At 48.0% G+C, this 12,535-nt stretch overlaps 1 protein-coding gene across 2 annotated transcripts in view; it reads left to right on the top strand.

The window, feature by feature from the left end:
- The window catches only part of POFUT1 (protein O-fucosyltransferase 1), a 24,952-nt gene extending 12,432 nt beyond the window's left edge, over positions 1–12,520 (top strand). Inside the window, exons 5-7 of one of the 2 annotated variants that reach the window (XM_067707806.1) lie at positions 3,583–3,775; positions 5,293–5,472; positions 8,262–12,520. In XM_067707806.1, the coding sequence (XP_067563907.1) occupies positions 3,583–3,775; positions 5,293–5,472; positions 8,262–8,450 (562 nt within the window). In that variant the 3' untranslated portion in view covers positions 8,451–12,520. Of the gene's footprint in view, positions 1–3,582; positions 3,776–5,229; positions 5,473–8,261 lie in introns of both variants that reach the window. The other variant, XM_067707805.1, reaches the window with a different exon arrangement.
- The last annotated feature ends 15 nt before the right edge of the window (positions 12,521–12,535 follow it).

Consider the following 12,535-nt stretch of genomic DNA (forward strand, 5'->3'; position numbering starts at 1 on the left):
TTCCTCTGACCCCTGACATCCTGATCTGGTCTTTCTGGTGAGATCCCTGAATTCTCATTCATTCACTGACATATTTATTGTACCCACTATGTGTTGAGGCCTGTGTCTAGGCTGGGAATCAGAAGAATAAGCCACAGACTCGGCTTTTGAGGTGCTTATTGACTGGGTGGGGGAGCTGGGAGTGAGGTATAGTAGTTAAGAGCAAAGGTTCTGGAGGAGATTGCCTGGATTCAAATCCCTGCTCCACCAGTTCCTAGCTGTGTGACCAGGAGCATGCTACTTAACCTTTCTGTGTCTCAATTTCCTCATCTGTGAAGTGAGACAACGGTAGTACTTACCTCACGGGGCTCTTAAGAGGATCGAGTGAGTTAATGTACACAAAGTAATTGGAACATTGCCTGTCACATGTATGTACATGTAAAGTCTGACAAGACGATTAGATAGAGCCAAGCTGTCCATGAACACTTGCTGTGGCTTAGCTGGCACAGGCCTTGCACCAGTGTGTGTGGGAATCATGGTGAACAAGAGTGCTTGGGGCCTACCCTCATGGCAGTGGACAGGGAAGGTGGTTATTGAGCACATCAGTGTGCAGAAGGCAGCAAAGAAGTGGTACAGAGCCCTCTCCTAGGAGCTGAGGCTTGGGAGCGGCAACTGGTCTTGGAACTTTGGAAGGTGTTTGTGGAGCGAGGTGTTTGGTTGAGTGTGAAGAAAGAGTGGCATGTCCATTGCAGCACTGTTGTATGGGGAAAGATCGGAAACAGCCTCACTGACCAGCAGGGGGGGACTAGATAGGTAAACTGCAGTTTATTCATGCAAATGGAAACCTTCAAGAGACACTAACACGATCACGTGACCCACACCATCAACATGGCCAAATCTCTAAAACAGAGTTGACTTTTTAAAAATAAATTTATTTTATTTTTTATTTTTGGCTGCATTGGATCTTCGTTGCTGCGCACAGGCTTTCTCTAGTTGTGGCAGGTGGGGGCTACTCTTCGTCGTGGTGCGCAGGCTTCTCACTGCAGTGGCTTCTCTTTGTTGCGGAGCACGGGGTCTAGGCATGCAATCTTCAGTAGTTGTGGCACACAGGCTCAGTAGTTGTGGCTCGCGGGCTCTAGAGTGCAGGCTCAGTAGTTGTGGTGCACGGGCTTAGTTGCTCTGCGGCATGTGGAATCTTCCCAGACCAGGGATCGAACCTCTGTCGGCGGATTCTTAACCACTGCGCTACCAGGGAAGTCCCTGAGTTGAATTTTTTTAAAGTTGAAATAGGTTACATGCAATATGATGATGATGATGGTAGTGATGGTGAGAGAATTTTCTGAGAGCTTTCTACGTGCCAAGCACTGTTCTAAATGCTGTGCTTATATTAATCCATTTGATCTCAACAGCCCTATGAAGTAGGAACTATTATCAGCTCTATTTTACAGATAAGGAAACTGAGGCACAGAATGGTTAAGTCACCTGCCCTAGTTAGTAAGTGGCATAGTCAACATTAGAGCATGGTCATCTGGCTCGACCATCCATGCTTTTACCATTGCACTGTGTAAAGAGCACACAGAATAATACCCTTTAATATAAATAGTAAGGTGTAATCATGCATAAAACCACAGTATCTTCTGGAAAGAGGAGGAAGTGGAAAAGAGATCATAGGATAGAGCTTTTACTCAGGTGTATATTTTTTAAAATCTGAAACAAAGTAAAGTGTTAATATTTGCTAATTTGGGTCACAGCTCTGTGGACTGTTAAATTATTTTCAGTATTATCCTGTATGTTCTGAAATTTTTAATAAATTTTGATTGAAATTTTTATTGAGATAACTGTAGGTTCACAAGCACTTGTAAGAATTAATACAGAGAGATCCCATGTACCCTTTACCCAGTTTCCCCCGATGTTAACATTTTGCGAAGCTATAGCACAGTATCACAACCAGGATATTGACATTGGTACAGTCCATCCATCTTATTCAAATTTCCCCAGTGTTACTTGTACTCACTTCTGTGTGTGTGTATACTTAGTTCTATTCAATTTTATCACGTGTGTATGTTTGTGTATCCATCACCACAGTTAAGATATCAAACAGTTCTAACATCACAAAGGTCCTTGTGTGGCCAGTTTATAACCACACCCACCTCCCTAAACACACACACACACACACACACACACACACACACACACACACACACACACACACACACACACACACACACACACACACACACACCCTAGCCCCTGGCAACCACTAATCCCATCTCCATTTCTTTTTTCTCAACTTTGTCATTTCACAAATGTTATATAAGCGAAATCATACAGTATGTGACCTTTTGAGGCAGACTTTTTTCACTCAGCATAATTCCCTTGAGATCCATCCCAGTTGTTCCCTGTATCAGTAGCTGGTTCCTTCTTACTGCAATAGTGCTCTGTGGTGTAGATGTACTGCAGTTTGTTTAACCAGTCACTTGTTGAACGACGTCTGAGTTGTTTCCAGTTTTTGACTATTATGAAGAAAGCGGCTGTGAACATTCGCATACCGGTTCATGTGTGAATATAGGTTTCCATTTCTCTGGGTTAAATGCCCAAGAGTACATTGGTGGGTCATATCGTCATTGCACGTCTAGTTTTATAAGAAGCTGCCAAACTTTTCCCGAGTGCCTGTACCTATTTCATAATTTCAGGAAAAGGATTTTGGCTGGCAGAGGGAAGGCATACCAGGTAGAGGGGAGAAGTCTGCAGAGATCTGTACTTTGAAAGTGCATTGCAAGCTTATGGAAGAGCGGGGCATTTCATGTTGCTGGAATATAGTCTGGGCTTAGCTAATGAGGGAACACAGGTTTGCTCCTCACTCTATTCAGTCAACAGATCTTTACTGAGCTCTTCCATGTACTGTTCTAGGCACGCGGAGATACTGACTTCAGAAGCCTGAGTCCAGCAGACTTTTCTGGACTCAGGGGTAAAATAATTACAAGGTGCATTGTGAACAAGGGGGAGGGAGAGCTTTCGGCAGGGTATGTGGGGGGCATCTACAGACCTCTAGTGTTTTCCATGAGAGCAGGGACCATGCCTGTCTCATTCTCCCCTGGCCCCCAGCACATAGTAGGCAATCCATAGATAATGTGTTAAATGTTGAGTGAATGGTCTCATCCAGCGTACACATTCCCTGGGAGTGTGACCTGTCAGCAGCTGCACTTCCCAATCCCACTGTGTGGGTAAAATGACAAAGACTCAGTCTAGACACCCCAACCTGGAGTGCATTACCGCACTACAGATTGGAAGCCAGCATGACATACAAAAGGTTGGAGTGTAAATTTACAGGTTCTGCTGTAAATTTTTAATTGTTAAACAATCAAAGAGAGTTGTAAATTCCATGTGGCGGGACAGTATTGCATACTGTGCCTCTTGCCGCTGCCAAGGTCTCTTATCAGCCCGTTGGGGTTTCACAACCTCTTGTGCTTCTTGCATGTTGCAGGGGCCCCTCCGCAGGGTCTCTGGGGCATGGTGCAACGCCGTCTTTTCTCCCATGGGGGTGGCGGCTGGACTCGCTGTGCGCTCTCTGTCTGACTTCTTCTCCTTCTGTCTCATGCCTAGATTTTCTCCAGAGGAACATCCAGTGCTTGCCCTGCCAGGGGCCCCGGCCCAGTTCCCTGTCTTGGAGGAGCATAGGCCGCTCCAAAAGTACATGGTGTGGTCAGATGAGATGGTGAGGACAGGGGAGGCCCAGATCCGTGCCCACCTCATCCGACCCTATGTGGGCATCCACCTGCGCATTGGCTCCGACTGGGTAACTTCCCCCTTCCTCTCATGGCTGGGATGGACACATCTCTGAGCAGGGCCCATGCCTATGGGGGTTGGACACTGAACCCACTGCACCACGTCCTAGCCAGGGTAGAGAGGTCTCACTTGGCCAAGTTCACGGGACTGTGCCCCACGATCCCACTGCAGACACGTCAGAAATGTAGCTCCAGAGCACTTGCTTGACAGTTTTCATTTTAACAGTTGCCATTTTTATCCTCATTTCACAGATGGATAAACTGAGGTATCAAGCTAGGCTCTGGGTCAGACAGCAAGCCAGAAAGAGCCCCATAGCCCACAGTCCTCTGTCCCAGTTCAGTGTTTAGCCAGTAGACTCCTTGTTGAAAAACAAGCTCTGGAGGTTGGGTGGGGCTCCCAAGAAATGAAGATGTCATCCTCCAAGTTTAGCAGCTGCTGAAATGTGCAGAAAGCTCATCAGGTTATCCTCCCTGTGAAAATAACTGGAGTAATGTAGACAATCTCCTTAGTTTACAGAAGAAGATATATATGTATGTGTGTGAGAAATACCCATCGTTGAAAACTTGAAAAATACTGAAAAGTATAGAAAGTAGATCACAAGTCATTCAGTGTCACTTGAGGAAGCAATTACACATTTACCCACTAGATTCCCTTCCTGCCCCCCTTCCTGCCCCCTTCCACAAAGTAAAGGAGCCAGGCCCAGAGTATTTTGTGAGTGGTTTCAGATAGTTCCCATTTATGCTTCCCTAGAACATAAGAAGATATAAGATGCTTTCTTTTTTTATAAAGGTAGCATAATGCTAATACCAAACTCAGATAAGGTCAACTCTGGAAAGTACAGCCCATTCTCATAAAGAGCATAGATATATTACCAAGTAAAATCCAGTAGCACATTGAAGAACATACAACACAAACAAGTAAAATTCATCCCAGGAATGCAGGGAAATTCACTATATTAACACCCAAAGAAGAAAAATCATATAATCATCTCAATGGAGGCCAAGAAAGCACCTGATAAAAAGTCAACAGTCATTTATGATTTAAAAAAGAAGAAAAACAGCTCTTAACCAACCAGGAATACAAGGGACCCACCTTACCTTGATAAAGGCTATCTCTCCGAAACCCACAGCAAACACGTACTTCTTGGGAGCTATCAGAAGTGTTCCCACTGAAGTCAGAAATCAGACAAGGCTGCCCATCGTCACCACCACAGTTCAGAATTCTGCTGGAAGTCCCAGATAGTGCAGTTATACGAAGAAAAAAAAATTGTGAAAAGCCAATATCCCACTACCCAGAAATAACCACCGTTAACTGTTTTGAAGCATTTCCCTCTTCCCTCAATGCTTTAAAAAAAAAAAATAGTTGCGCTCCTCCCGTATTGCCTGCCTTTTTCCCCTTCCCGGCTCTTGCTTCTGGGGTTGCGGGCGGTGGCCGTCTTTAGCTCTGTCCCCACCCACCCCACAGAAGAATGCGTGCGCCATGCTGAAGGACGGGACCGCCGGCGCCCACTTCATGGCCTCCCCGCAGTGCGTGGGCTACAGCCGCCACACCGCCGCCCCGCTCACCATGACCATGTGCCTCCCCGACCTGAAGGAAATCAGGCGCACCCTGAAGCTCTGGGTGACGGCGCTGAACGCCCAGTCGGTCTACATTGCCACTGACTCTGAGAGTTATGTACCCGAGATCCAGCAGCTCTTCAAAGGGAAGGTACACATGGGGCGTGGGCCTGGTGGGAGGGCAGCAGGAAGGGAATCAGAGGAAGCACCAGGGTGGTCTGCCCGCTCCCACCTCATGCTTCACGTCCTCCCACCACCAGGCTTTTACTTGAACATCAGGTTCCCTTCCAGTTCCTACCCTTCTTTAAACCCCAGCTCAGACACCTCCGCAGGTGCTCCGCAGATTTCCCTCCACTCCTGTCGCTAATGGATCCCTACTGGGAGCTGTCACAGCACTTTATCACATCTCCTGAGACACCTTCTAGACTGAGACTAGTGTAGAAACAGGTCTTATTTCTTCCCAGTTGCGACTCCTTGAAGGCAGGATCCAAGGTGGACTCACTGTTCTACTCCTCAGGGTGTAGCCTGTTGCTTTGACCTCCTCCAGGGCTGAGACCCCGCCTTGCCATTTCAGTGTCTAGGACAGTGCCTGACACGTGGTAGACACTTGGTAAATGTTTGGTGAATGAGGCCATAAAGAGTGGGCCCTTGGAAGGGGTCCAGTGCAGCAGAGGGATTAAGAGCATGGACTCTGGAGCCAGAGGACTTGGGCTCTACTCACTGTGCAGCCTCACACAAGTTACTTTACCTCTCTGTGCTTCTGTTTCCTCGTCAATAAAATGGGACTGAGAGTCATGCCTACATCTCATAGTGTAATTGTGAAGATCAAATAAAAAGAAATTAAAACAGGTCCAGTAAAAAATAAGTGCTGAATAAAGTTAGCTGTCATTGATAGTAGAAGTAGGTGGTTGATGAATACAAGGAAGGCTCTTTTGTGCTTAGTAAATGATTAAAGAGGTGGTGAATAGTAGGTGTTCAGTATATGAGTAAATAATAGAACAGACTTGTTACTGTATGAGTGAAGAATAGATAATAAGTAGGTATCGATAAAATGACGGAGTTAATAGTGAACATTCAATAAGACTTTTGAGTGAATGAAGGCCCTAAATGCTTGTGCAGACCTTAAAAGACAGACATCCGCTTTCTAGCAGTGGGTGCCCTTGGCTTATGTCGAGGGGCTCCCTTTCTCTCTTTTACCGGCTTGTAGAGGAAGTGCCGAGTCAGAGCATTCTGGTCCCCACCCACCCGCTTTATAGAAGAATATCAGAGCCGGGAGACCTTGGAGTGCCTCTAACCCAAGCCCTGCGTTTTATAACTGAGAAAACCAAAGTCCCATAAAGGAATAGAATTTACCCAGGAGGTCTCGGGGCTCATTTTAGTGGGCATGACACAGAGCGGGTAAGTTTCAGGGCGTGGGTGGAATTGTTCAGGGGATTTTGGCCATGGTTAAGCTGCTATTATTTTTATGCTGCCATCCAAATAGCAAGATGATGATTTTTGTTACATCAGAAATCTCTGTGTGACAGCAAAGCACTTTCAGCCCCAACTCTGCCCACACCCCCATTTGGAGAGTCCCAGGGAGTTTTTTTGTGAGTTTCTAGAGTTGGTATGTTTGTTATACCTTGAGCTTCTTGCCATTTTCTATTTCCTGTTCCTGTGCCACTATTTTTGCCCTTCTCCACCACTCTGCCCCCTTCTCCATGGGCTCAGCCCACCCTTCCTCTTGAACTAAGCCTTGCTCATCTGTTAAGCTGGGCCAGTGCTGAGCCGGTGATACTGATAAATAAGATGTGGTGCTGCCTTCCAGGGCTCACAGTCTAAACTCAGGAAAAGAGATTTGCAAAGAATTATAAGATACGCCACAAGAGAGGGCCAGGCTTGGGTGTGGAGGCTCATTCACTCACTTGTCCAGTCAACAGATGCATACTGAGGCAGACCCCAGCCAGCAGCGACAAGCAAACTGACGCAGCCCCAGCCCCAGTCAGGTGCAGGAAACAGACGTTAACCAGAGAATCACTAAGGAGTGAAAGCTACAAACTGAGATGTGTACTACAAAGTAAAAGAACGTGGTTCTGTGAGCGTGTAGAGCAGAGGAGCCTGGACTAGATGGGGGAGCCAGGGAGGGCTTCCCCGAGGAGGTGTGACTTGAGCTGCGGGGTGAGAGTTAAGTAGGAGTTAACCGAGCAAAGAGACAAGCACGCCAGACAGAAGAGCATGTGCAAAGGTCCTGAGGTGGAAGGGAGACTGGTGTAGTGGCTGGAGCTCAGGGTGGAGAGGCAGCTAAACAGGCCTTATAGGCCACATTCAAGATTTGTCATCTTTATCTGAAGAGCAGTAGGGCACCAGTTAAGGGTGCTCAGCTTGGGGTAGAGGGAGGAGTAGGCGGGTAGGGGAATCTGAAAAAGTTTCCTTTGGCTACTTTCATTTGGTGAATAGACCTGGAGGAGAAAAGATTATGGTGACTGGCCAGGGAGTAGTAATCCATCAAGAGAAGGGTTCACCTTTGGGGAATATCTCGGGGATAGATTGGACAGGACTTAAGTCTTGGAGGCATCCAGGCAGCAGAACCAAGTGGGTGGGGTGCGCTTTGGTCAGATCATGGTTTGGTGGGAGAAGCCAAGCCCCTCAGGTGACCTTGAGCTGAACCTTGAGAGTATGGTCAGGACTGTGATGGATGGGAAAAGGCGTTCCCGACAGAGGGAACCAACAAGCAAAGGCAGAGTGTGAATGAGTGGTGTGTCTGCAGCTGAGGGGCTAAGGCAGCTGCTGGGCAGCACTTCCCCCAGGTGCCCTGACCCTGCATTTTAATCCTCTGTATGCTTCCTTGTCTGTCTGTGACTTCAGCACAGGGAAGGAAGGTGGCAGGTGGCTGTAGGCCTTGGCTGAGCTGGCCACTTAGGCCTGCACCCTGGCTAAAACACCCTGCCCTTCCTCCTGCAGGTGAACGTGGTGAGTCTGAAGCCTGAGGTGGCCCAGATCGACCTGTACATCCTCGGCCAAGCTGACCACTTTATTGGCAACTGTGTCTCCTCCTTCACTGCCTTCGTGAAGCGGGAGCGGGACCTCCAGGGGAGGCAGTCCTCCTTCTTCGGCATGGACAGTCCCCCTCAGCTGCGGGATGAGTTCTGATCCTACCTGGAGCATACCGCCTGTCTGAGTTGTTCCCTCCAGCCAGGCCTGGCAGCCAGAGGTGCTCCCAGGATTGATCCCCAAGGATCAGAGAACAGAAAAAAGTACCAGGGACTTCCTGGAGGAGTAGGAAAACAGTCCATCTCCCAGGGCACGGGACTTCCAAGCTTCTAGTAGCCAGACCATCTCCCTTTCTCATGTGCTCCCTGCTGCTTCTCCTGGGAATTTCTCACACCAGCAAAGCAGTCCAACACCTGTCTTTTGGTCTGCCCTGCTCTGAGCAGCCTGGGATGCTGAACTGTATTAGGAGAGATTTTTTTATATATATAGAGAGAGATTTTTATAGTTTTGATACAAGGTCATGACTCCCCTAGAACTCTCCCTCATTTTAAAAAATCAGTGAAGTTCATTAACGTAGGTACCTGAAGTGACCTTAACAGAATGTGGATAAGGCCAGGGGTGGGTGGGTGTATTGACCGCTTTTCCAGATGACCCCCAAAGTGGCCCTCAGACTCATCCCCACTGCCTGGCCAGAGCCATTTGTCAGCCCCCCTTTCCTAGGCCATTGCCAGGGTTTGGGGCACAAACACTCTTCTCCATTGTACACACTATGCAAATAGAAGTTATCGATCACAGTGCTGTCAGTACCCCGAAGACGGCTAAGTGCTGCTCCCACAGCGCATTCCCGGCAAGGAGCACCTGCCGTCAAGCCAGACCATCATGGTATTGCTCTCAAAGTCTCTTGGTAGTTGGTGGCCTGCCACAAACCTGGCACCGTCAGGGTTTCATAACACCTCACCAGGGCCAGGACTTGCTGGCCTGGCAGGATCCTTCTGAAGTCTCCTCTTCTGATCTCATGTCCCAAGGGGCCTGGTTGTAGAATTTTGCCATTAAGCTGCTGTCCAAGGCCTGTCCTCCCAGCCTTCCTCCTGCAGCTGGAGCCCTCAGACTATATTCTCACAAGGGAGTGTTCACTAAGCCTCTGACCAGATCAAAGATGCTCAGTTCCCAGGAGCCATTGGATTCCCAGGTTTTTTTGCCCATGTCATCCAGTATAATCTCAGCCAAGCCCATGAGGCTTAAGGTGTTAACAGTCATAAGTTTCTTTGTCTCTCAGATGCTGTCGTTGTAAAAATCCATGACTCCTGAGAGTCTGATTTTTTGGCCTTGTGGTTCTAAAATTCACGTCTAACACCTGCCGATCACTTCCCCGCCATCTGGCCTCCCTCAGAAGGCCACAGTCAATCCTGGTAAGGTAGAGGAGATTGATGAGAGCCAGGCCCAGAGCTCCATGCAGCGGTGCCCCTTGGGTAACCTTTGGGAAGAGATGCTTTGTTTCCATGGCAGACTGAATCAGAGGCTGCAGGGCAACAAGCACCAAACACCAAAGGTGGCATTCGCTGCTTAGAGCTGCCGCCCAACTCTTAGCAGGAGAAACTGTACAGAAAGGACATTTGAATTTTCCCTCCGGGGGCAATGTTTTAAATCCTGGGTGGACTCTGAGAGATGGTTTATCTGTTCAGACTTGTTCACGAGCCTCACTGTGGGACAAGGGAACCCCTGCCTCCATCCGGCGGCTGGGGGCTTGTGGCTTTCTGCCTGATGTCATTTGCTGCCCCACACTAGGCACACGCCTTAGAGTCTGGGGCTCTAATGGGCCGGCCAAATCCTCGTGTCTCTGGAGGTGAGGGTGCTGGAGTTGCAGTCAGATTCAGTGTGTTTTGTAGACGAGTACTTTATTCCTTTGACCCAGTTTCCTCACCTATAAAGTGGTGATAAAACTGACGGGGTTGTTGAACAGCCCCAATCACATAAAGCATGTATAAGAGCCCGTTGTAAACGTGAAACAGACAAAGGCAAATACATGGCTGTTGATAATTTGACTGCCTCTCGTTGCATGCCTCCTTGGCACCAGGCCCTGTGCTTGCTAAGTGCTTTGTGGACATTCTCTGGTTTAGCCCCCACCTCAGCCCTGGGAAGTAGGAACTTCTGGGCAGGGCAGAATTTTTTTTTTTAATTATTTTTGGCTGCGTTGGGTCTTCATTGCTGCGTGTGGGTTTTCTCTAGTGGCGGCGAGCGGGGGCTACTCTTCGTTGCGGTGTGCAGGCTGCTAATTTCGGTGGCTTCTCTTGTTGAAGAGCACAGGCTCTAGGTGCGCGGGCTTCAATAGTTGTGGCGCATGGGCTTAGTTGCTTTGCGGCATGTGGGATCTTCCCGGACCAGGGATAGAACCCGTGTCCCCTGCATTGGCAGGCGGATTCTTAACCACTGAGCCCCCAGGGAAGTCCCACAGGGCAGAATTAATGCTCAGAAAATTCTCAGTTTCCCCATGACCACACAGCCAGTAGTGGTCAGCCCGGATTTGACCTCCAAAAGTCAGTGCTGTTAGCCAGCATGCTCTGCTCCTCCAGTTCACAGGATACACTTTATGCTGTATGCTGTGGAGGCTTCGGATGGAGAAATGGTCAGCCACCTTTATCCCCATTGGGCTGCAGCCGTGGGTCTGCCACTGCCAGGAGCTTTCAGGGAGGGGGGATCACCCAAGAAACAGAAAGCCCACATGAAGCTTACAGTTCTCTTGGGTGGTTGCTTAATTCAACATGCTTTCATTCAGCAGGTGTTTATTGACCCACTGTGTGCCACGCTCTGTGCTAGGTCCTAGGGATTCAGCAGAGGATCAGACATAAAGTCTTTGTACTCAAGGAATTTGCATTCTAATAAAGTAGAAGACATAATAAGCAAATGTACTGTGGGAGGTGTTAATTAAGTGCTTTAAAGAAAAATAAAGGGCGTGGTGGGTGCAGATGGGGAGTAGTCCTGGTTTAGATGAGCTCAGGAAGGCCTCTCTGAAGAGCTACTGTGGAGGGCGGAGGGGCGCACTCATCCAGAGATCTGGAGGCAGCGCTTTCCCGGCAGAGGAAACGGCATGTGCAAAGGTCCTGAAGCTGGAATGAGCGTTTGAAAACTAGCAAGGAGGTCAGTGTGGCTGGAGTGGCAGAAGCGAGGCAGGGAACAGAGTAGATGAGAGCAGGTGACGTGACCCATCCTACAGCCTGGAGGGCAGTGTAAGGTCAAGACTTGGCTTTTATTTGGAGAGAGATGGGAAGCCCTGTTGCATCTGAACAGAGGAGGGTCATGGTCTGATTTACTTTTTTTTTTTTTTGAAGTTTTGGTTATTTTTTTTTCTTTTGGCTGCATTGGGTCTTCGTTGCTGCACGCGGGCTTTCTCTAGTTGCGGCGAGCGGGAGCTGCTCTTCATTGCAGTGCGCGGGCTTCTCGTTGCGGAGCACAGGCTCTAGGCACGCGGGCTTCAGTAGTTGTGGTGCCAGGGCTCAGTAGTTGTGGCGCGCAGGCTCAGTAGTCGTGGCACATGGGCTTAGTTGCTACGCGGCATGTGGGATCTTCCCCAAGCAGGGCTCGAACCTGTGTTCCCTGCATTGTCAGGCGGATTGTTAACCACTTCGCCACCAGGGAAACCCTGATTTACATTTTTGAAGGGCCTCTCTGGCTGCCACGTGGAGAAGAGATGGGAAGGAGGAAGGGTAGCAGCAGGGCGACCAATGTGGGGCTGTCACAAGGATGGAGGCGAGAGAGACAATGGGGCTTAGGCAAAGGTTATTGTCTTAGAGGTGGTGGGAAGTGGTCAGATTCTGCATGTATAAAATCATTTAAAAATCTCAGTCTTTTTTAAAGATATAAGTCTTTGCATAGTTTTAATCATGCAGTATTTACAATTTAATGTCCTGGTTTTCACTTAATAGTATATCATGTTTTCCATGTTGGTACATGGCCTGAATAAATGTTTTTAATGATATAAAATTCCATTGAGGGGTGTCCCATAGCTTATTGTTGTCCTATTATGAGAACTTAGTATGTTCCCAATTTTTCACTGCTATTATTTGGAAAATACTTTTATTTGTAAGTCTTTTTCTATATCTAAAATTTTCATTAAGATAAATTCCCAGAAGTGGATTTGTTAGATAGACTTAAAAATAAAAACTTTTTTTTGAAAAAATTCAAATATACATAAAAATTGTGAGTAATAAAATGAACTCTCAGTTTCAACAATCCTCAACGTTTCACCA

Source organism: Pseudorca crassidens, chromosome 15 (genome assembly GCF_039906515.1).
Source record: "Pseudorca crassidens isolate mPseCra1 chromosome 15, mPseCra1.hap1, whole genome shotgun sequence".
NCBI lineage: Eukaryota > Metazoa > Chordata > Mammalia > Artiodactyla > Delphinidae > Pseudorca > Pseudorca crassidens.